Consider the following 25,801-nt stretch of genomic DNA (forward strand, 5'->3'; position numbering starts at 1 on the left):
ATTGTCTTTGAATGATTCTTTGTCCATTTTTCTATTGGAGGGCATTTTATTGATTTATAGTGTAGTATAAGGATATTATCATTTTGTCAGTTTTGTAATACATATTTTTCCAGCTTGTTGCTTGCTTTTATATATAATTTATGATTTTTATAGCACATAGATTTACATTTTTTGTACATGTGAAACCTTCTATGGTTTTCATACTTAGCTAATTCCATGGAAACAGCCTCTAAATAGTCACCTTTACAAAACTCATTTTGAGGGCTTCCCTGGAGGTGCAGTGGTTGAGAATCTGCCTGCCAATGGGAAGGGACACGGGTTTGAGCCCTGGTCCGGGAAGATCCCACATGCTGTGGAGCAACTATGCCTGTGCGCCACAACTGCTGAGCCTGTGATCTAGAGCCTGCGAGCCACAACTATTGAGCCTGTGTGCCTAGAGCCTGTGTTCCACAATGAGAGAAGCCACCACAGTGAGAAGCCCGCGCACCACAACAAAGACCCAACACAGCCAAAAATAAATAAATTAAATAAATAAATTTTAAAATAAATAAATAAAACTGATTTAATGTGTTATAAATTGTGCTTAAAGATATCCTTGCATTCAACTATAATTATTCCTTTTGAATAAATTCATTAAAGTGGAATTATCATGACTGAACATGCGATATTCTAAGACATTTAATATATATTCCTGAATTGTTCCCCAGAATTGTGTTAACAAATCTGTACCCCTCCCCACAGCAGTATACAAGATTACTGGTTTTCTACCTCCTAGACCAAATGAGGGTATCATAATTTTAAAATCTTTGCCAATATAACAGGTGAAACCAATTTTATTATTCTATTAATTTGTATTTATTTCTAGTGAGAGCAAATTTTTTTTCATATGTTTATTGATCATTTTGTTTTTTAGTGAAAGTGCCTGCACATATTACCTACCTTATTTTTCTATTGGGACATTTAATGTATTAAATGCTCCCACAATTGCATTTCTCTGAATTTTTCTTAGATTACTATTTTTGCCTCTTGTTGGTGCTATGTTATTTAATGCATGAAGTTTTGTGACTTCAGTTATAAAGTGGGGTCAAAAAATAGGCCTGCTGCTCATAGTTAATAATAAAGATAGGCCCCCTTTGTTGGGACTTCCTTGGCAGTGCAGTGGATAAGAATCCTCCTGCCAATGCAGGGGAAACGGGTTCAAGCCCTGATCCAGGAAGATCCCACATGCCACGGAGCAACTAAGTCCCTGCACCACAACTACTGAGCCTGCGCTCTAGAGCCCGCGAACCACAACTACTGAGCCTGTGCACCACAACTACTGAAGCCCATGTGCCTAGAGCCCGTGCTATACTACAGGGAAGCCACCGCAATGAGAAGCCTGCACACCGCAACCAAAAGTAGCCCCTGCCCCCATTCGCCGCAACTAGAGAATAGTCTGCGTACAGCAACGAAGACCCAACGCAGCCAAAAATAAACAAATAAAATATATAAATTTTATATTTTTAAAAAAAGGATAGGCCCCCCCTTTGTTAAATACCTACAATATCCCTGATACTTCTTAGGTACTTCTCATATATTATTTCAAATGTTCATAACCACCATTTTAATCCCATGTTAGAGATAAGAACACCGAGGCACATGAAGGTTACGTAGGTTGAGGTCACGTAGAGAGCAAGTGGAGAGCTCTTTATTATTTCTAATCCTCATGACAACTTGTGTGGTGTTATTTTCTCTGCATTCCAAGCACCCGTTTTCCATTCTTTCTAAGGTCACTCACAGGAGCCCCTTGTCCAATATGGTATCTTGTAGGTGGTTTTTGGAAACAGCAGAGGGCTGGTGAGTCAGATAGACAGCAAGAACTGTCTCCAGCCTTTTCAGAGGGCAAAGGTTGGTGGAGTGGACAGTACTCTCCAGCCCCCTCAGAGGCTGTGGAGGTAAATCCCCCACCAGTAACGAGGAGCAGGTGTGTGGCCATGGGATCTCTGTCTCAAGAAGCCATGGAGTGGCTGCCCAGCTGGGTTCAGTACCAGAGACCAGGCCAGAGGAGCCAGGGGAGAAGTCATGAGCTTCCCCAGCCATGACCTTCAGTAGGGTACCCAAACAGAACCAGCCGTACCTCAGGGTACATTAGCACCAGATATGTAGGGATCAGATCAGACCCATCACACCGTTTTGGAGATTAGCAAAAGGCACAGAAGACAGTGTACAAACCTGAGGTCCCTACTCCATGACACCATAAGAGCATGACCAGAAGAGGTCCAGGAATCAATGAGGACTTCAAGAACAGAGGAAAGAGGGCTTCAAGAATGGGTGATACACCTGTTTCCTGGTAAGAGACAAAACCAAGAGAAAGACTGTATTATTGGTGAAAAACTGAATTTGTGTGGCAATTTGCAAATCTGGGCCACTTCCTGTTCAGGCACTAGTTGTATAATATATTTGGGTAATAGGGCCCCACCTTGCTGGATCAAGGGAAATTCCCACCTTACTCGAGGGTACTGACAAAGTTATTTGGAGGTCTGTTGAGTCTACCTGGATGAATATTTCAAGTATATGGTTCTTAAAGAGCTGAGAACCTAAAAGCCTTCTTAAACTCAGGAACTGATTGGAAAGAACCAAAAGAACACCATTGTCGAACAGGTTTAGTCATGTGAAGAACATTTCGGTATCATCTTCTAAAACATTTTTTTATAAAGTAATTTCTCTTTAAGAAAAATAAGCAATAATATTCTGTCCTACTATGCTTGTTCATTCATTACAAATAATGGTTGCAAGCCTCCAGAGTTGAGAGACTTCTGAAGACACAAAGTAGGGAATAGATCCAACTGATCCTACTCTTTACCAGGAATCACAGGGACAAGTCATAGATGAGAAGTTCCTTTGCACTTGTCCCACTCTCCTTGGAAATATCCACCCTGTTCCATTTTTCTGGTGACTTCTTGGTGCAGGGAGTGCCATTCTGGAGTATCCCAGCTTTGGTGGAGAGCAGTGGTTCTTGCATCATAGATGTCCCATCTCCTCCCTTCCCATCATTTGGAAGAGGTGATAGAGGGCAGGACTGAGAGGTTTATGGAGAGAGGAGGAACTCTATGACCTCGCAAGTGTTTCTCACACACTGGAGCAGTACCCATCTCTCTCTTGGCATTTGTTGGAGATTGCCCACTTCAGAGATTTCACAGGAAAGGGCTCTGGACAGGAAAACAGAACCCTGGTTCTAGTCTGAGCCCTATCCTTCTCTAGTTAACCTGGAGCTAGAATCTGGTTGGAGTCTGCATTTATTCTGGTGATACATACAAAATTTAAAGACTAATTCTTTGATTCCTCAAAGAAGTGATTCTTAACCTTGTTTGGGTTATGCATATTTTTCAAATCTAGGACCCACTCCTCAGAAGAGTGAACACACCCACACACCCATGAAATTTGTCTTATAATTTCAGAGGGTTGACAAGGCACTAAAGTCCATCTGTGGACCCAGGTTAAGATACCCTCCAAGCTTTAATGATATTAGGAACATTGTGAAGTTTGACCTCCTCAGCACAGCAGACAAGGTCCTTTATAATATGGCCCTTTGCTCCTTCTCCAGCTTTTCCTAACACTCATCACATGTACCCTTTCTAACAATTCACAGTTCTCCTTTTCCACTTCTGCCTTTTCATGAATACGTATATCTCTGCCTGGAATGTCCTCCTGCTTGATTGCCTGGAAACTAACTCTATTAAGACAGAGTTAAGCACTTCTTTTTGTGTGTTATGGGTACCAAAACAGGGCATTTTGATGGGCTGTTTGATCAATGGTATCAAACAGTCACTATGTCAAATCTCCATGTTAACATGTAAAAACAGTGTTTCTTTCAGCCAGTGTGACTGGAGAGGATTTTCTGTCCCCTCTTTCCTCTATTCCTTCCCCTGCTTATTTCTAATGGAAAGGGATTCTTTCAGCATAATGAATTATGATCAGAACCACCATTCCATGAGAGGCAGATAATATTAATAAGAATTCGATTTCTATGTCTTGTAGATTCTCCCATCTGAAGAATTTGCAAGTTCTAAGGCTACTTTTGCAGAAGAGTGACAAAATCTTCTGCTGCTTTTCCAGGATGGGGTCAGGAATGATGTTATCTATGACTCTGACCATCATAAACCCTGTGGCAGATGCTGTCTGCTGGCTGTCCACAGCCATTCCCAGCCCCCTTCTCTACTGTTGCTTTCCAGTATAGGGCCTGGAAAACCAATCACACACTTTCCCCACCACCTTTGTAGTTAGGGGTTGAGTCATGCAGCCTGGTTCTGGCTAAGGAGCCTTAAAGGAAAGTCTGCTGGGAGGTTCTGGGGAAAACTTTGCTTTCTTGATAAAAGGGATTGAAGACATTCTTTCTTCCTCTTTCTGTCTTCAAAGATGATGTGATATTTGGAGCTGTGGCAACTATTTTGTGACCATGAGGTGATTAGCCTGAGCAGTGGTTCTCAAACTTGAGTGTGCAGCAGAATCATGCAGAGGGCTTCTTAAAACACAGACTGCTGGGACCTATTCCAGAGTTTCTGATTCCTAGGTCTGAAGTGGGCCTGGGAATTTGCATTGCTAACAAATTTTCATGTGATGCTGATGTTGCTGGGCTGGGGACCACTCTTTGAGACCCACTGAATGTGAGAGTGGGAATCCAATAGCCTAATGAGGGCAAAGCAGAATGATAGAGTCTGGATGATGATGGCCTTGTCAGGTAGCGTAATCAATGTAAATAACTGCCCCGCCTGTGGATTTCTTGTTCCGTGAGAAAATAAACCACTGTTTGTTTAAGCCATGGTTATTTGGCTTTCTTATGACTCACATTCAAAAGCATTCAGAACTTACAGAGAGCTGGACTCTGTGGGGAGGGCAGATGGAGAGAAAAATCCAGAAGGATGCTTATTTGAGGCTAACTTAGCATGGAGTAAAAACCGCCTCAACAGGAAATATTTTGAAACATTTCTCAGAGTCCATGGGTATGATTATAGTAAAATTGTGGTTTTTTAAAAATGTTAGGTTAACTAAAAATTTTTTTTATCAAACTAAAATGTTACAATATATTAAAAGTCTAATTATGCAAGGCTTATAATGACAAATGATAATGACCTGCCCTACCCCTACCCACCCTGCTCCTACTCCTCTGAGGCAACTGTTTTCAGGGGGGTTTTATGGGGTTTTTTAATCTTTTTTTTTTTTTGGCAATCTTTTTTTTAAAAATAAATTTATTTATTTTAGTTATTTATTTTTGGCTGCGTTGGGTCTTCATTGCTGCGCATGGGCTTTCTCTAGTTGCTGTGAGCGGGGGCTACTCTTCATTGCGGTGCGTGGGCTTCTCATTACAGTGGCTTCTCTTGTTGTGGAGCACGGGCTCTAGGCGTGCGGGCTTCAGTAGTTGTGGCTCGCGGGCTCTAGAGCACGGGCTCAGTAGTTGTGGCACACGGGCTTAGTAGTTGTGGCACACGGGCTTAGTTGTTCCGTGGCATGTGGGATCTTCCCAGACGAGGGCTTGAACCCGTGTCCCCTGCATTGGCAAGCGGATTCTTAACCACTGCACCACCAGGGAAGTCCCTGGCAATCGTTTACAATGCCTCTTGTTTCTTCTGGAATTTACAAATTTACCTAAATGACATGCTTATACTGCCATTTTATATCTTTTTGGCTTTGTTTATTCATGTCCTGCTATGGAAGATGAGCATTTAGATTTCTTTTTCTATATCCTTCCCCCCCACACACACCACCTACTTCCTGTCCCACATCTTCCCAATATAGTTAAATAACAATATTTTGCTCAATTAATACTCAATGTCTCTCATATTATAACTAAATATTATTGACTGCTGAGCCTTGTATTCACTGATTACATGTTTTCTGGCTAAACTTTTTTTTCCTCTGGAGTCAATAATTGCTCCATTTTTTATTTGCTTAATTCTCTATGAATCTATGATTAATTCATACCCCTTATCCTCTGACAGAAGAGAATTTCGTCGTGGTTCCAACACATCACCTAATCTATAAATTTCATTTTTCTTGGCACTGGCCATTCTACTGCTCCAATCTGGGGTAGCTACTCTGCTGTATAACTGTCACCCTGGAATTTCCCTTCTCCATCACACTGGGAATAACCTCTATCTTTTTCCTGTTGAATTCTCTCTTTTTTGGATTTGGTGTTTCCCTTTTCCTTGATTTACTCTGTCATTTTGGACAAAGTATGCATGGGAGGTGAATCAGTTAGGTTCCAACAGGAAGCATATGGCCAACACAAAGAGGGCAATTGAAAAGAGTTTAAAGAAGGGACCATTTTACAAAATGTGGGCAGGGTTAAAAAAATTCAAGGGGCATGATGTACCTCAGGGCTAGCAACAGCCGGAAGCTGCTACCCTCAAAGCTGAAAGGGGCAAAAGGAGCTGGTGTTCCCAGAACGTGGTGAGAGCCACAGCCACAGGAGAGGGCCACCCCATAGGCACTCTGGCTGTCACTTAGGAATGTGGTGGTTCTGCCAGCAGGGAGAAAGCAGGGAAAATAAATAATTCAACTTCTATTCACTCCTGCCCTCTGATATCCCACTCATGCCTCCAACTGGCTGAATTCAACCAGAAGCCAGTGTGCAGGGGAGCTGAGCTGATACCTTACACAGAGGTTGCCTCTTCGGGCACAGAGCAGGGTGAAGGGTGGAGAGTGGATATGGGGAGTGAGTGCAGTGGAGCACAGCCAGCATAGGAGGTAAAATTTTGAAATCTAGTGTATCTGAAAGTGTCTTTACTCAGTGCTGCCTCTAGAGCAATAGTTCTGCTGGTATAGAATTCTGGGCTGGCAACTCTTTTTTTTTTTTTGCTTTTTGAAAACATTCTTATTGGAGTATAGTTGATTTACAATGTTGTGTTGGTTTCTGCTATACAGCAAAGTGAATCAGCTATACATATACGTATGTCCACTCTTTTTTAGATTCTATCCCCATATAGGCCACTACAGAGTATTGAGTAGAGTTCCCTGTGTTATATAGTAGGTCCTTAATAGTTATCCATTTTATATACAGTAGTGTGTATATGTCATTCCCAATCTCCCAATTTATCCCTCCCCCACCTTTCCCCCTTGGTAACCATAAGTTTGTTTTTTACATCTGTGACTCTATTTCTGTTTTGTGAATAAATTCTCTTGTACCATTGTTTTAGATTCCACATATAAGCAATAACATATTTTTCTGTGTCTGACTTACTTCACTCAGTATGACAATCTCTAGGTCATACATGTTGCTGCATATGGCATTATTGCATCCTTTTTTATGGCTGAGTAAAATTACATTGTATATATGTACCACATCTTTTTTTTCTTTTTGAATTTTATCTATTTTTTATACAGCAGGTTCTTATTAGTTACCTATTTTATACATATTAGTGTATATATGTCAATCTCAATCTCCCAATTCATCCCACCACCACCACCCCTGCCACTTTCTCCCCTTGGTGTCCATACGTTTGTTCTCTACATCTGTGTGTCTATTTCTGCCCTGCAAACCGGTTCATCTGTACCATTTTTCTAGGTTCCACATATATGCATTAATATACGATATTTGTTTTTCTCTTTCTGACTTACTTCACTCTGTATGACAGTCTCTAGATCCATCCACGTCTCTACAAATGACCCAATTTCACTCCTTTTTGTGGCTGAGTAATATTCCATTGTATATATGTACCACAACTTCTTTATCCATTCATCTGTCGATGGGCATTTAGGTTGTTTCCATGACCTGGCTATTGTAAATAGGGCTGCAATGATATTGGGGTACATGTGTCTTTTTGAATTATGGTTTTCTCCATAATTCAAAATTGATTATTTTGAATTGGGTATTTGATATTGGCTATATGCCCAGTAGTGGGATTGCTGGGTCTTATGGTAGTTCTATTTTTAGTTTTTTAAGGAACCTCCATACTGTTCTCCATAGTGGCTGTATCAATTTACATTCCCACCAACAGTGCAAGAGGGTTCCCTTTTCTCCACACCCTCTCCAGCATTTGTTGTTTGTAGATTTTCTGATGATCCCCACTCTAACTTGTGTGAGGTGATACCTCATTGTAGTTTTTTTTTTTTTTTTTTTTTTTTTGTGGTACGCAGGCCTCCCACTGTTGTGGCCTCTCCCGTTGCGGAGCACAGGCTCCGGACGCACCGGCCCAGCGGTCATGGCTCACGGGCCCAGCCGCTCCATGGCATGTGGGATCCTCCCGGACCAGAGCACGAACCCATGTCCTCTGCATTGGCAGGCGGACTCCCAGCCACTGCGCCACCAGGGAAGCCCCTCATTGTAGTTTTGATTTGCATTTCTCTAATAATTAGTAACGTTGAGCAGCTTTTCATGTGCTTCTTGGCCATCTGTGTGTCTTCTTTGGAGAAATGTCTATTTAGGTCTTCTGCCCATTTTTGGATTGGGTTGTTTGTTTTTTTAATATTGAGCTGCATGAGCTGTTTATATACTTTGGAGATTAATCCTTTGTCCATTGATTCGTTTGCAAATATTTTCTCCCATTCTGAGGGTTGTCTTTTCATCTTGTTTGTAGTTTCCTTTGCTTTGCAAAAGCTTTTAAGTTTCATTAGGTCCCATTTGTTTATTTTTGTTTTTACTTCCATTACTCTAGGAGGTGGATCAAAAAAATCTTGCTGTGATTTATGTTAAAGAGTGTTCTTCCTATGTTTTCCTCTAAGAGTTTTAAAGTGTCCAGTCTTACATTTAGGTCTCTAATCCATTTTTTAAAATTTATTTATCATTTATTTTTATTTTTGGCTGCATTGGGTCTTTGTTGCTGTGTGCGGGCTTTCTCTGGTTGCGGTGAGCAGGGGCTACTCTTCGTTGTGGTGCGCGGGCTTCTCATTGCAGTGGCTTCCCTTGTTGTGGAGCACAGGCTCTAGGCGTGTGGGCTCAGTAGCGTGGCACATGAGCTCTAGAGCACAGGCTCAGTAGTTGTGGCACACGGGCTTAGTTGCTCCACAGCATGTGGGATCTTCCCGGGCCAGGGCTCGAACCCATGTTCCCTGCATTGGCAGGCGGATTCTTAACCACTGTGCCACCAGACAAGCCCCTCTAATCCATTTTGAGTTTATTTTTGTACATGGTGTTAGGGAGTGTTCTAATTTCATTCTTTTATATGTAGCTGTCCAGTTTTCCCAGCACCACTTATTGAAGAGACTGTCTTTTCTCCATTGTATATCCTTGCCTCCTTTGTCATAGATTTTCACAGTACTGATTCTTCCAATCCAACAACATGGTATATCTCTCCATTTGTTTGTTTCATCTTTGATTTCTTTCATCAGTGTCTTATAGTTTTCTGAGTACAGGACTTTTATCTCCTTAGGTAGGTTTATTCCTAGGTATTTTATTCTTTTTGTTGCAGTGGTGAATGGGACTGTTTCCTTAATTTCTCTTTCTGATCTTTCATTGTTAGTGTATAGGAATGCAAGAGATTTCTGTGCATTAATTTTGTATCCTGCAACTTTACCAAAGTCATTGATTATCTCTAGTAGTTTTCTGGCAGCATCTTTAGGATTCTCTCTATATAGTATCACGTCATCTGCAAACAGTGACAGTTTTACTTCTTCTTTTCCAACTTGTATTCCTTTTATTTCTTTTTCTTCTCTGATTGCCGTGGCTAGGAGCTCCAAAACTATGTTGAATAATAGTGGTGAGAGTGGACATCCTTGTTTTGTTCCTGATCTTAGAGGAAATACTTTCAGTTTTTCACCATTGAGAATGATGTTTGCTGTGGGTTTGTTGTATATGGCCTTTATTATATTGACGTAAGCTCCCTTTACGCCCACTTTCTGGAGAGTTTTTATCTAAATGGGTGTTGAATTTTGTCAAAAGCTTTTTTTGCATCTATTGAGATGATCATATGGTTTTTATTCTTCAATTTGTTAATATGGTGTATCACACTGATTGATTTGCGTATATTGAAGAATCCTTGCATCTCTGGGATAAATCCCACTTGACCATGGTGTATGATCCTTTTAATGTGTTATTGGATTCTGTTTGATAGTATTTTGTTGAGGGTTTTTGCATCTATATTCATCAGTGATATTGCTCTATAATTTTCTTTTTTTGTAGTATCTTTGTCTGGTTTTGGTATCAGGGTGATGGTGGCCTCATAAAATGAGTTTGGGAGTGTTCCTTCCTCTGCAATTTTTTGGAAGAGTTGAGAAGGATGGGTGTTAGCTCTTCTCTAAATGTTTGATAGAATTCACCTGTGAAGCCATCTGGTCCTGGACTTTTGTTTGTTGGAAGATTTTTAATCACAGTTTCAATTTCAGTGCTTGTGATTGGTCTGTTCATATTTTCTATCTCTTCCTGGTTCAGTCTTGGAAGGTTATACCTTTCTAAGAATTTGTCCATTTCTTCCAGGTTGTCCATTTTATTGGCATAGAGTTGCTTGCAGTAGTCTCTTATGATGCTTTGTATTTCTGTGGTGTCCATTGTAACTTCTCCTTTTTCATTTCTAATTTTACTGATTTGAGTCCTCTCCCTCTTTTTCTTGATGAGTCTGGCTAATGGTTTATCAGTTTTGTTCACCTTCTCAAAGAACCAGCTTTTAGTTCTAGTCATCTTTGCTATTGTTTATTTTGTTTCTAATTTCATTTCTTTCTGCTCTGATCATTATGATTTTTTTCCTTCTATTAACTTTGGGTTTTGTTTGTTCTTCTTTCTCTAGTTCCTTTTGGTGTAAGGCTAGATTGTTTATTTGAGGTTTTTCTTGTTTCTTGAGGTAGGCTTGTATTGCCAAAAACTTCCCTCTCAGAACTGCTTTTGCTGCATCCCATAAGTTTTGGATCATTGTGTTTCCATTGTAATTTGCCTCTAGGTATCTTTTTATTTCCTCTTTGATTTCTTCAGTGATCTCTTGGTTATTTAGTAATGTATTGTTTAGTGTCCATGTGTTTGTGCTTTTTGCTGTTTTTTCCCTGTAATTGATTTCTAATCTCATAGCATTGTGGTTGGAAAAGATGCTTGATATGATTTCAATTTTCTTAAATTTACCAAGGCTTGATTTGTGACCCAAGCTGTGATCTATCCTGGAGAATGTTCCATGTGCACTTGAGAAGAAAGTGTAATCTGCTGTTTTTGGATGGAATGTCTTATAAATATCAATTAAATCTATCTGGTCTATCGTGTCATTTAAAGCTTGTGTTTCCTTATTAATTTTCTGTCTGAATGATTTGTCCATTGGTATAAGTGAGGTGTTGAAGTCCTCCATTATTATTGTGTTACTGTCGATTTCCTGTTTTTTTTTTTGAGGTACGTGGGCCTCTCACTGTTGTGGCCTCTCCCGTTGCGGAGCACAGGCTCCAGACACGCAGGCTTAGAGGCCATGGCTCACAGGCCCAGCCGCTCCGTGGCATGTGGTATCTTCCCGGACCAGGGCACGAACCCGTGTCCCCTGCATCAGCAGGCAGACTTTCAACCACTGCACCACCAGGGAAGCCCAATTTCCTGTTTTATAGCTGTTAGCAGATGCCTTATGTACTGAGGTGCTCCTATGCTGGGTGTGTATATATTTATAATTGTTATATCTTCTTCTTGGATTGATCCCTTGATCATTATCTAGTGTCCTTCCTTGCCTCTTGTAACAGTATTTTAAAGTCTATTTTATCTGATATGAGTATTGCTACTCCAGCTTTCTTAGATTTCTATTTGCATGGAGTATCTTTTTCCATCCCCTCACTTTCAGTCTGTATGTGTCCCTAGGTCTGAAGTGGGTCTCTTGTAGACAGTATATATATGGGTCTTGTTTTTGTATCCATTCAGCGAGCCTGTGTCTTTTGGTTGGAGCATTTAATCCATTCATGTTTAAGGTAATTATCAATATGTATGTTCCTATTATCATTTTCTTAATTGTTATGGGTTTGTTTTTGTAGGTCTTTTTCTTCTCTGTGTTTCCCACTTAGAGAAGTTCCTTTAGCATTTGTTGTAGAGCTGGTTTGGTGGTGCTGAATTCTCTTAGCTTTTGCTTGTCTGTAAAGCTTTTGATTTCTCCATCGAATCTGAATGAGATCCTTCCCGGGTAGAGTAATCTTGGTTGTAGGTTCTTCCTTTTCATCACTTTAGGTATATCGTGCCACTCCCTTCTGGCTTGTAGAATTTCTGCCGAGAAATCAGCTGTTACCCTTATGGGAATTCCCTTGTATGTTATTTGTTGTTTTTACCTTGTTGCTTTCAATAATTTTTCTTTGTCTTTAATTTTTGTCAGTTTGATTACCATGTGTCTCTGCATGTTCCTCCTTGAGTTTATCCTGCCTGGGACTCTCTGAACTTCCTGGACTTGGGTGGCTATTTCCTTTCCCATGTTAGGGAAGTTTTCAACTATAATCCTTTCAAATATTTTCTCGGGTCCTTTCTCTCTTCTCTTTCTGGGACCCCTATAATGCGAATGTTGTTGCATTTAGTTGTCCCAGAGGTCTCTTAGGCTGTCTTCATTTCTTTTCATTCTTTTTTCTTTATTCTGTTCCACAGCACTGAATTCCACCCTTCTGTCTTCCAGGTCACTTATCCGTTCTTCTGCCTCAGTTATTCTGCTATTGATTCCTTCTAGTGTATTTTTCATGTCAGTTATTGTATTGTTCATCTCTGTTTGTTTGTTCTTTAATTCTTCTAGGTCTTTGTTAAATATTTCTGGCATCTTCTTGATCTTTGCCTCCATTCTTTTTCTGAGGTCCTGTATCATCTTTAGTTGTTTTTCTGGGGTTTTATCCTGTTCCTTCATCTGGTACAAAGTTCTCTCCTTTTCATTTTGTCTATCTCTTTGTGAGTGTGGTTTTCCTTCCACAGGCTGCAGAATTGTAGCTCTTCTTGCTTCTGCTGTCTGCCCTCTGGTGGATCTGGGCTGGCAACTCCTTTTCCTTGGGATTTTGGAGGCAATTTCCATTGTTCCCTGTCAGAGTTGCTGTTGAGAACTCTGTGCCATCCTGATTCTTGATCCTTTTTATGTGACTTGTTTTTCCTTTCTGGAAACTTATGATCTTCTCTTTGCCCCAGTGTTCTGCTATTTGGTGAGGGGTAAGTTTCTGTTATTATACAACAGGGTCCACAGAGTAGGCCAGGCCAGGTATACTTGCTGGATCCCTCCTAGGCCTTGAAAATGCAAGAAATATGAATATCTGTGCCCACTCCCCTGCATCATTACATAGTTGCAATGCAACTGCTCACATGTGATGTCTGGTCACTGTTATGCACCTGCAGGCAACATAGCATGATTGTAGTGATGGTGAGTTAGGCTGGGATTCAGACACTGCTAGTACAGACAACTCTGCCTCCCCTCCCAGATTCGTACTGGTTGATAGTCATGGGAGGTTTTATTGTGAAACTAAGAGAGAGAAGGGAGAACAGAGATGTTTAGTAGCGGTAGGGAGCTCAAGTTGTCTTGAGGAAAATGGTGAGTTTATATGGCATTGAAGTCTGTTCCCCTCAGACTCTTCAGGTCCCTGGGCAATGGGCCTGAGTCCTTAGGTTAGAGGGAGAGGTTCAAACCCAGCTAAGCTGCCTTTAAGAAAGACTTTGTGAGGACTTCCCTGGTGGTGCAGTGGTTAAGAATCCGCCTGCCAATGCAGGGAACGTGGGTTCAAGCCCTGGTCCAGGAAGATCCCACATGCTGCGGAGCAACTAAGGCCGTGTGCCACAACTACTGATCCCGCACTCTAGAGCCCACAGTCCACAACTACTGAGCCTGCATGCTGCAACTACTGAAGCCCGCGAGCCTAGAGCCTGTGCTCTGCAACAAAAGAAGCCACCGCAGTGAGAAGCCTGTGCACCGCAACAAAGAGTAGCCCCAGCTCGCTGCAACTAGAGAAAGCCCGCGTGCAGCAACGAAGACCCAATGCAGCCAAACATAAATAAATAAATAAATTTTAAAAAAAGAAAAGAAAGACTTCGTGAGACTGCACACCAGTCATATGGGGCCCAGATGACAATGTGTGACAAAGCTGGGGAGAGGCCATCCTCTCTGTCCTTGCAAGGAACCACCACTGATCACCTGGAGTCCTGAGAAATGCTATGGACAGCAAGAAATAGTGCTGTTGACAGAGACACAGCTTTCTCACAGTGCGCTCCATCAGCAATGGAAAATCGAGGCTCTTCCTAGAGTCTCAGGTTGTGGAAATAGACAAATGGGAAGTGGAGCAGGAGAGGAGGGGCGTGTAGCTCAGCCTCAGAGCTCAAAGAGTTGGCTTCTGGAGCAGATATACATTTGCAAGGCAGTGGATCTGCAATCCACTGCAAGGCAGGGGAAGCTTTTAAGTAATCACAAGTTCTCTACACTGAGAAAAAAAATTGAGAGTTGGCTGAAGAGAGTTATTGAATAGACTATGAGTTCACTTGAGACCCTTAGTTCATTTACATGTGACAAATAGTACAGAGCTAGCAATAAAATGGAGAACCTAATTATCCAGCTTTTATTTTCAATTTTTATTTTACATTGGAGTATAGTTGATTTACAATGTTGTGTTAGTTTCAGGTGTACAGAAAAGTGATTTCATTTTACATATACATATATCTATTTTTTTTCAGATTCTTTTCCCATATAGGTTATTATAAAGTATTGAGCAGAGTTCCCTGTGCTGTACTGTAGGTCCTTTTGGTTATCTCAGCTTTCTTGATGAAAGTTATTTTATTGAGTATTACCCTGAATTGGTAAAGTGTCTGACCAGTGGATTAGAAACTGCTTTATTTCAATATGTGACTCAGAAGATGTGATCTCTTTGCAAGAAGATATACTAATGATATTCTCCCATAGCAACAGTCCCAAAATATTCACCATACCATTTTTTTGGTAGTATTCTGGGCATTTTACCACAGTGACTACTCTAATATAACAGTTTAAAAACAAGTTTCTATTTTGTACTTTTATTTATGTGAGATGGGGTTTCAAAATATTCTGATATAAAGATCAAGAAGAGAAATCACCTGGCAGTTGAGTATATGTGGTGTCAGGTCTCTTCAATTCATCCCGATTTTCTGAATTCCATAGGTATAATCAACCAAACTGTATCCAGTAGCCACTGAGACAGAGAGGGAACTCTTCTCTCTGGCAGTAGCTAATGTGAAATAGTTTTATGACAAGATAACACAGTCAGATTATGGAATAGAGGGAACATTTTTGCAAGAATTGTCAAGGAAAAATTCAAGACTTCAAAAACAAATATATGTCCTTGGGGAGAGGAGAAGTTTGCTTTGGCCATATTCTCAGACCCTGGGATATGTATTCACTTTCCTCTGCTTTTTTTTTTTTTTTGCCACGCCACCTAGGATCTTAGTTCCCCGATCAGGGATCGAACCCATGCACCCTGCAATGGAAGCATGGAGTCCTAACCACTGGACCGCCAGGGAATTCTCTCCTCTGTTATTATTATTAATAATAATAACAATAATAATAATAGCAGCTAATACTTGATGTATCAGTTGGGATAGGCTCCGTTATGCCTGGGGGTAAACAAAATTCAGTGGCTTAACACAAAGAAAGCTAATTTCTTGCTCATGCTACCTATCCTTTATGGGTTGGCAGCGGGCTCTCACTTATTAGCTACTCAGGAATTTAGGATAATAGAGCAACCACTGTTATGGACTGAATGTTTAAGTCCATAATTCCCCAAATTCATATGTTGAGATCCTGCCCCCTAACGTGATTGTATTAGGAAGTTCTGCCTTTGGAAATTGATTAGGTCATAAGGGTGGAGTCCTCATGAATGGGATTAGTGCCTTTATGAAGGGACCCCAGAGAGCTCTATAGCCCCTTCCACCACGTGAAGACACAGTGCTAAGTCCCCTGCTGTGAACCAGGAAGCGGGCTCTCACAGAATCTTTTGGTGCCTTGATCTTGTACTTCCCAGTCTCCAGAACTGTGAGAAATAAATTTCTGTTCATAAGCCACCCAGTCTATGGTATTCTGTTATGGTGCTAAGACAACCACCATCTCGAACGTTGATGGTTTCCATGCCAGAGGGAAAAAGAATCTGAGAAGTCTCAAAGCAGTAAATAAATGCTTCAGGCATGCAGTGACACATATCCTTTCTGCTCAAACTCATTGGCCACATCCAACCTTAAGAGGGCCATGAAATAAAACCCTACCATGCACCCAGAAGGCAGAAAGCCAGAGATACTTAGTGAAAAGCATTAATTGTCTATCGCTCACTGAGTGCCAAGAGCTATTCTAAATATATTACAGGCATTACCTCAGTTCAGCTTCACAAAAATCCTATGAAATAGGTGGATTTAATATCATTATCATACACATTTTACACAGAGAGGTTAAGTTACATGATAAAAGTCATACAGATAGTAAGTGGTAAAGCTCTTTTAAAGCTTTAAAAGATTTAAATCCAGTCATTCTGGTCCCGTAGTCTGTGTGCTTAACCACCAGACTAGGCAATCTCTCTCTAGATGGGAAATTTTGAGAAGGATTGTCATAGATCATGGAGAGCCACTAAAGGGTTTTTAATCAGGAGAGCTAGTCAACCAGATTTGCCATTTAGAAAGCTCTCTCCGAAGAGTGGGGTGAAGGATCAAATTAACTAAGGTTAGACTATAAGTCAAGAAGGCTATTTGCATAGTGCAGGGATGAAGATGAGAATTTGAACAAAGGCACAATGATCACAATTAACCGGGTAATCTTGAGCCTTTCTTTCATCAACTTGAGACTCTGTTTCATCATTTTTTGAAAACTGATTATGTTAATACCTATCCTGATGGGGTTTTCTGAGGATTATAATATATAACATAAGCAAAAACTCTGATAGTACTAAGGCTCTTGAATCATAGAGATCTAGATTTAAAATCCCAGCTCTACTACTCCCTAGATGAAGGAGTTTATTTTTCTAACTCTCAGTTTGCTCATTTGTAAAATATGTGTTAAAATAAGAAAATTTAAGTAAGTTAAAGTAAGAAAAATTATTACAAATGGGATATAGGTTGAGAAAATTAGCTTAGGAGGAAGGCAGAATTCCTTCTAGAGAAAGAACTGATTTTGTTTAGGAAAAATACCTTAATGAACTTTTTTGTTTATGAAAGTCAAATCTCCTCAGGCATGGCTTAGAAGGAAAGAGCTTTAGACAGAGAATCAAATTGTTTTGATTGATAAAGTAATAGAAAATTTTAGTTTTTCTCTGATGAAAGTTTTCAGGGCATCCTGATGTTTTGGGGAAAGTAAAGAGATGGAGGAGAGTTTGCCTAGAGATAAGATAACTCTGAGCATCTGGTCTTACCAGCTTCCCTGATCCATCCTTCCCATAGCAGCAGTGACCTTTTAAAACCACTAATTGAATCATGTTGTTCCCCTTCCCCGCAGGACAGTGCCTGATACTTAGAAGTTTCTCAGTAACAATCTGCTAAACGAATGAATGAATGGAATGAGTGAACAAAAACATTTGCCAGATGGCAGGTGGGTCCCTAAAGAAAAGGACAGCCATTGAGAAATTCTGTACTTACTACACTCTGCAGTGAGGGTGGCTTTGGACAATGGTGTTTAATAATCATTTTAAAGTAGTTACCTCTTCTTTTACTGTAATTACCCCTCCTCTCCACCCCACCTCCCCAAATAACCTTCAGTAAAGGTCTGCTGCACGAAACTGCACTATTTGGGGAGGACTGAGGAGTGAAACAAGAAAGTGTCTAGGGACCAGGCAAAACAATGCCCAAAGATGTCAGTAATCACAAGAGGAGACCTAATGAACAGGGGGACCAGGAATTCAGCAGGAGCATGCATTCCAAGTGAGAGGTAACCAGAATCCTCTGAAAAGCTGGGGAGGTTGTGATGTCCTCTTATCCTGGGTTAGGAGGTTGGGCCCTTCTATTTGGCTGTTGAAGGAAAGAATAAGCTGGAGGACTTTGGAGTATTCACAACCACCACGTTACGTAAGGATGGTAAATATTTAACTCGTAGAGAGGTTTTGGGATTATATTGGGCTAATGCATATAAGGCGCTTAGCATAGCGCCTGGCACATAGTAAGAGCTCAGCTAATGTTAATTGTTGTTTCCCTTCGCTTGCCTCTACTCTCTCCACTCGCTTTCCTCCGGCTCCATTCATTCTTTTCCAAGGACATGCAGGGGGCGGGCCCACTTCCCCTCCGCCCCACCCAAGCTCCGCCCCTCACTTCTGCCCCGATTGGTTCCTGAGAGGCGGAGCGGAGGGAAGAGCCCAGTCCGAAGCGGTGGGGGCGGGGCGCATGCGCGGGCTGGGAGGGGTGGAGGAGGAGAGGAAGAGCTGCCGGAAGTAGGCGGCAGAGGTGGTGGCAGGGCTGGCAGCAGCTGCCAGGGAAACCGAGGCGCGGGACGCAGGGCTCACAGACAGGCAGGCCTGGGAGTCATCTCTGCGCCCGGCACGCAGGAGGCCTGAGCGCCCCCCTTGCCTGGGCTGAGGGTCCCTGCCTGGTCCGGCAGCCTCGTCGGGACCCGGGTCTTTCCCTAAGCCCGCCAGGGGGCGCCGCGCTGAGGGGCTGCAGAGTGGGGGGCGGGCGCGGCTGACCCGAGAAGGGGTGCCGGGCCGGGCGGTGGGAGAGGGCTCTTCCCCGCTCAGGAGGTGCCCCTGGGCGGGGGACCAGGAGTCCTCACCTCTGGACTGAGGCAGGGGTTTCTGGGGGCGAGGAGTGTGCGTCGCCCTCTGCCCCCGCCGGCACCCTGGCCATGACGGGCAAATCGGTGAAGGACGTGGATCGGTACCAGGCGGTCCTAGCCAACCTGCTGCTGGAGGAGGATAACAAGTTTTGTGCGGACTGCCAGTCTAAAGGTAGCGCATCCCTCCTGGCGGGCGAGGGGTCCAGCCTCCGGGCGGCGCGGGGGAGGCGGCCTGTGTGGTGAGGGGGCGGTCTCTGGAGCTTAGGTGGCCCGGATCATCTAAATGGTAACGCGTGCTACCGTTGCTGATGAGGCTGCTAGGTGTTCTGCGGCGCCGGGATTGGTGTGGGGAGAGATTGGGAGGGCGAGTGTGTGTGGTTGGGGGGTGGGGCGGTGGTGGTGTGGGTGGAAGTGGCGTGGTGTGTGCAGGTGAGAATGTCTGTATTTCAGGGCTCTGAATGAGTTCTGGGCCGACTGTCAGTCCAGAGACAGCCCAGAGCTCGCAGCCTTCCGCTTGCAAAGCTGGGGGCGAACTGCGGTGGTGCGCGCGAGGGTGGGGGTGGGGGCGGGGAGAAGCGAGATGACGGGGAGGAAAACTGCTTAAATGATTTTTAAAGGTGGTGAGCGTCGCTGCCTGCTATTTGGTTAGCAGTTCCATCTGTCATTTTACAGCCTTGCTGAGATCTGACAGAGCGCTTAGGTGGCTTTCCTCTTTCTGGATGTGTGGAGGGGGGAACTGCCTTATGCAGTGACACAGTGCGGACTTCTAGACAGCCTAGCCCTGGCTTGTGGAGTGTGTTGGAGGCCTGATGTGTGTGTGGTGGCAGAAACTAGCAGACTGTCTGTAGTGCAGGATTGGTTTAATCAGTGCGGAGGAGGAAGCAAGGGATACATCGAATTTGTTGCTTTCATGGCCATCACCCTTCTAAAGATGAAATATGACCATTGTAGATTGGCAGAGCCATTTAGTCTTTGTTTTCTGTGCCCTCAAAGATTCATGATTTGATACAATTACAGATCAGTATGCTACGAAAGCTTGGTTATTAGTGAAATATTTGCACTCGAAATTGATAGATTATAAATATTTTGTTTCCTTATTTTCTTTCTGAATTCTTTGGAATATAAATTGGAGAAGTTGGGAAAATTCTTTTTGGTTTGGGTAGAAAGGGATATATTTTGGGAGCTATTGTTAATTTACTTTTGTTCATAATGCAGTGAATTTGCCTGGATTGTTTGCCATATAGCATGTTGGGCGTATAGTACATAACAAAGGTTCAAATGTATTTATATTTATCAATATTGAGAAAGGAAGTATATGCTTAATTGACGCTTTCACTTAATTACCTTTTATTTTAGAGAAGTAAGGTTTTGTTTTTGTTTTTTGTTTTTAATTTTGGCTGCGTTGGGTCTTCATTGCTGCACACGGGCTTTTCTCCGGTTGCGGCAAGCTGGGGCTACTCTTCGTTGCGGTGCGCGGGCTTCTCATTGTGGTGGCTTCTCTTGCTGGGAGCACGTTCTCTAGGCACGTGAGCTTCAGTAGTTGTGGCACACGGGCTCAGCAGTTGTGGCTCGCGGGCTCTAGAGCGCAGCCTCAGTAGTTGTGGTGCACAGGCTTAGTTGCTCCATGGCATGTGGGATCTTCCCAGACCAGGGCTCGAACCCGTGTTGCCTGCATTGACAGGCGGATTCTTAACCACTGCGCCACCAGCGAAGTCCGAGAAGTAAGGTTGTTTAAGGAGAACAGGAGACAGAAACTTTAATTTGGACACCTCGTATTATATTTTAGTACCCTTTACCAGTGGATAAATGGCATTTGCCATTAGGAAAGCAGGTCCCCAGACTTCTCTCCTGAATTTTTGCATTGGCAATAATTCATTTTAAAAAGTACTTTAGAATCAATTTACGTTGAGTAAGTTAATTTCTTATAGTTGACTCTTGTGAGATCTTGTGCTAGATCTATTGGAAGATTCGGTTTAAAATTTAAGAGTCTATCTCTTGGTTTTACTCAAATTCCCTTGTGTCCTCAGTTGACAGATCTTGAGTCACAGTGAAGCAACCCACTGGAGTGAGCATGGCTACATTTGGGGAGTCAGATGCCATTCTGATGATTAGTACCACCCCCATCCCCTATTTTGCATACCACTCTTATACTTACTCATATTCCTATAAAACATAACATATGGAAGAGAGGTTGATTCATCACTTCTTCCTCCAAATTTTCCGTTGCTCTTTATCAACAGAATTACTGGGGATCAGGTAATAAAACATTAGTCAATTCATTCTTAATGAGAGCTAGTAACTGCTGGTTTGTAAACTTTATTAACTGCTCTTGATAGTAGAATTCTGGTTTCTGAAACAATTTCTTTTCACAAATTAGCTTTACATTTTGGCTTGGTGGCTTCAGTGACTCGGCCATTGTATTAAAAAGGAGATGACAATGTGTCAGTCAGTCATCTTTCAGTTAAGACATTTGTTGTGGCCTCAGTTTATCCAGTTTGTGAATTAACTAGCCCCTTCCACTCTTTGAACTCCTTTTACTCATTTTCCCTCTCCTTTTTCCTGATTTTAGTTGTTGTAATCATCATGTGGACAAATGTCAGACCATGGAAGGAAGAGACACTTGCATCTGTAGATTAAGTTAGCTGTTAAGCTCTGGTAAAAATAAATAATAATAATACACTTAGTGGGAGGAGGAATTTTAAAGCTGTAAGCTAAAATGAGGTTTGTACTTGAGTATTTATCTGTAGGTCTCATGTCCTTTCTTCCTTAGAAAACTGACAGCTTAATTGTATAGGACCTGGTGAGTGACTGCTTGCTAATCCATTAATATAAAATCAGATGATGTAGCCCTGAACTGCAGACCTTTGAGCAGGTATTTTTGTAATGTTCCAAAATAACTCTGGCAATAAATCTTTTTTAAAAAAATCTTAAACTGATTTAAGAATGATATTATCTTTAGATGTGTAATTTGAACATCAGAATAGAGAATAAACATGTGTTCTCTTTGTATAGTACAAGTTTTGTTGGTCCTGGGGTTTTTTAACTCTCTTGAGTGTAAGACTCACCAGTTTCCGGTACCTCTAAGGCACTGAAATAATTTCTGTGTGGGAACGGAGGCTGCTTTGGTATTGCCTTTAAAAAAATGCTGTGACTTGCTTTAGGCTGAAAGATGTGGTTTCATCACCCAAAACCCTTAAGTTATTGTGACCTTTAGGGTAAAATTTTAGACTGACTTAAGTTGTGGAAGAACAGAGGACAAACATACTGGAAATTTCAGATATGTTAATGGTTAATTCCATCTAGTTGAGGCCAGGTCCCATTTTTGGATAGACCCTTGGTGGGGTTATACTGGTCTAAGGTTTAGTCTTTAGCTCTGCAGTTGCATATTTTATCAGTGTGCCTGGAATAACCCCTAATCAACCTCGTCAAAGACTGGTTTAGGACTTCCCTGGTGGCACAGTGGTTAAGAATCTGCTCTGCCAATGCAGGGAAAACGGGTTTGAGCCCTGGTCCAGGAAGATCCCACATGCCGCGGAACAACAAAAGACTTGTTTAAACTGGACACTATCTTATTTACGATGAAAGGATCTACCTTTCTGATGACCTGAATACTTGTATACACTGTTGGGACACTCCTTTCTCAGTATCAAGGTTAGTGAAAAATTGAGAGCTGTTTAATGAGCAAAGAATTAGAATGGAAGAAGTTTGATGGTCTTGAGGAATACTTACTTCTAACTGTGAAATACCACATGGAATTCTGGAGTCTGACAAAAACTTTGTAATACCTTTTTACTTCTCTGTTCTTCTGCTACATCCCATTTCTGAAATGTTTCACTTTGAATCACCTAACCGTTGCCTTTGTTCCAACTCCCATTATGTATTCTTAAATTTCAATTCACTCTTTGCAAAACCACTTTCATGTGGTTCAAAATTCAAAAAGTTCAAAAGGGAATATGTACAGTGAAAAGTTGTGTTCCTGTCCCTGATCCCTTAGCCACCATTTTCCAGTGCTTCTGCAAGTTACCACTGTTAGTAATTTCTTATGTGACTTTTAAGAGATAGTATATGCATGGACCAAAAAACTACATTTAAATATATTTCTTTTCAGTGTTTTTATGCAAATAGTAGCATGTTGCCCACAGTTCATGGCACCTGGCATTTTTCAGTCCACAGTATAACGTGGAGGGCATGGAGGTTCCCTCTCCATGCACATTAAAGAGCGTCCCCATTCTTTCAGGGTATTAAGTTGAAAGATATGCGTAAGTGATTTGGAAACAGTTACTCTCATTGAAGTCATCTTAGAAAGTGTCCTAGGCCCATCCATAGCACAGGTAGGCTCACCTTTCAGGTGGCAAAGAATCAGAGCTGTAGACTTTTTTTTTTTTTTTTTTATGCGTTACGCGGGCCTCTCACTGTTGTGGCCTCTCCCGTTGCGGAGGACAGGCTCCGGACGCGCAGGCTCAGCGGCCATGGCTCACGGGCCCAGCCGCTCCGCGGCATGTGGGATCTTCCCAGACCGGGGCACGAACCCGTGTACCCTGCATCGGCAGGCGGACTCTCAACCACTGCGCCACCAGGGAAGCCCAGAGCTGTAGACTTTTGATGTTGGAACATACAGTTAAACTCCATTACTCTGATTATTTTAGCTTTGTGACCTTCAGCACACTACCTTTCTCAGTTTAATTTTCCTCATTTGAAAAATAAAAATGCGTCGTAAACTAAAGTGTTACACAAACGTAGGCATTATTTATTATTACCATTGCTGAACTTGTTTATTTTATCTTGATTTTATTCATTTCACTTTCAGACTTTATTCCCTTAAATACTCTAGTTACTGGAAGCCACAGTTAGAATGACTCACTGAATAACTCACCAAATAAAAAACCACCGAGTTTTTAAGCCAAAACCATTTCCTATAGGACTTTATGGTATCCTTGAGGATGTCTGGATGTTTCCTGACTCTTCAAAGCGGTATGAAAGGTTAGACCAGGGAATCTTTCTGTAGACATTTTTTTTTTAATATTAGTCCCAAATTTTAACTCTGGTAAATTAATCTCTAGCTTTGCTTTACTTTTGTTTTCTGTCAATAGCTAAATCATTGCTTGTTAAATATCATTCCTTAGAAATGAACATTCCTATCAATTTTTAATTATTTTAGCTGTATCTGTGGCACCTCTTAAGAGATTTTTTTTAATTGCATCAGATCTGGACAACAGAAGGAATTTTCCTTCCATCTCTGGTTGTTAAATACCCTTCTCCAGCCAAAATCAAATAACTTTCTGGCTTTTTACCTTAACTCTGACGGTTGTAGTCAGGTTGACACAGTTTTACTGAAAGTAATTTATAAAAGTCCCCATTAGGTTGTCTTTTTTTTTCCCATTTGAAACATGAATTATTTTGTTTACATTACTCTTTAGTTCAACAAATTTTAACAATATTTAAAAATTATCTAAATTCATAAAAGTAGTTCATAAATTTCAACATTTAATTATTATGTACATACTAGGTTGTCTTTTAATATTAACTTGTTAAACCTGTTCCCTGGGAGATACTTTCCTATTCGTTCTCCTTGCCATTATCCAGTGGCAGTGGGATAGATAGTACAAAATGCCTTATCTTTTAAGAACTCTTGGCAAGCCTGAGAGTACAATCCCACACTATATTTATTCATTCAGAAAATAGTTCTTAAGCACCTGCTTTGTGCCAGACACTGTACCAAGACATGTAGATTAAAAGATAGGGCCTTTGGTTTCAAGGATTTTATAGTCTAATGGGCAAGCAGATGTGTAAGCAGATACATGATGTAATGTAGTAATTATCATTGTAGGATTGTGTACAGGGAGAGATGAAAGCATTGAAGACAGCAAGAAAGTCTGCCTAGGAAGTCATGGCTCAGAGAGACGAGTAGGCTATGTCTTGAATGATAAGCATGACTTTGTCAGGTGAATTTAGGGCATTCCAGGCAGAGGAAGCAGAATGTGCAGTAGCCAAGATGTGCTGTACCGTGTGTGTGTGTGTGAGATTATTTAGTATATTCTCACTACATGTTGGGGATTGGCAAGGGATAAGGTAGGCAGAGACTCATAAGGTTAAAATTCTAGCTCTGTAGTTGACTTGCTGTATGGCATTGAGATTACGAATATGCTTTAGACTCCCTGTTGTGTAAGAAGCCCCTAGTATTGGAAGCCCACCTGCTACTCAAATGGAATTATAAATATTGCAAACATGAAATGTTCTCTACCTGCTGAGTAGTAAGGAAGGTCTGAGTATTGTGCCCACTAGATCTCCATGGAAGTGTACCCTCATGAGTACATTAAACTATCTTAGAGAAGTCTAGTGAAATGTCAGCAGTAGATGTCGTGCCATTTCTGGAGTTGATGACGTTGAATTTTGGGGCTGAGCACGCTCTCATACTCAAGCAGTCTAAGAGTGTTGAATGTTTGAGTGTGCCCTTGGTTGTTCAGTGCTTAGGATGTGTAAACAGGCAGTCGCAGCCACATCTCTCAGTATACCTTTCAACAAATCTATTGCTTTTAAATAAATCAGGAAATTTCCTTCTTTCTGCATTTTTCATCTGATGTCATTATGGTATGTAGGTGGCAGCTTTCTTGGGCACAGCTGTCTATATTACTGTTCACCACATGAGTCATTGTCGGTTTCTGTTCTGCCTGAAAATTCCATCTTGGAAATAATGTCATGCAGCTGGAGACCACAACACGTTACTCATTATGAACATTGCAGCTGGCTTTGTATGTTATGTTGAAAGCTACCTGTGCCATAAGGAAGAGATAAAGTGACTTATTAAGTGGACTCAGACTCAATTCCTCCAAATGATATCCCCTGTGAAAAAGACGCCCAACAAGAATCTGCATAAAACACAAATGTGTTTTACATTCTAAGCATACAGTGCCTAACTTTTGTCATTGTGTCTGCGTAAATCCTTACCACAGTTATACTTCTGTCTGAGCCAGTGGCCAGTTTAAGTAGATACTAACTTTGAAGAAGTTCTGTGTTGGCCCCTGGAGTGTGACAGTTCAGCATACCACACTGAAAAGGTAGGAACCAAGTCTATGTAGAGTAGAGCCCCTTAAAGTTAATTCACTTTTACCAAATTCCTCTATTGTTAAAGAAATATTCCTCTGCTAGTTAACTTCTTAAAATTGTAACTTGCTACAGTTAACACATCCACTAGAATGTAAGCTCCATGAGGGCAGGGGGTT

At 41.6% G+C, this 25,801-nt stretch overlaps 1 protein-coding gene across 1 annotated transcript in view; it reads left to right on the forward strand.

The window, feature by feature from the left end:
• Positions 1-18,220: 18,220 nt before the first annotated feature.
• SMAP2 (small ArfGAP2) overlaps positions 18,221-25,801 on the forward strand; it is a 50,598-nt gene continuing 43,017 nt past the window's right edge. The window contains exon 1 of the mRNA XM_032626699.1: positions 18,221-18,753. Coding sequence (XP_032482590.1) covers positions 18,651-18,753 — 103 coding nt within the window. The 5' untranslated portion in view covers positions 18,221-18,650. The remainder of the gene's footprint in view (positions 18,754-25,801) is intronic.

Source organism: Phocoena sinus, chromosome 1 (genome assembly GCF_008692025.1).
Source record: "Phocoena sinus isolate mPhoSin1 chromosome 1, mPhoSin1.pri, whole genome shotgun sequence".
Taxonomy (NCBI): Eukaryota; Metazoa; Chordata; class Mammalia; order Artiodactyla; family Phocoenidae; genus Phocoena; species Phocoena sinus.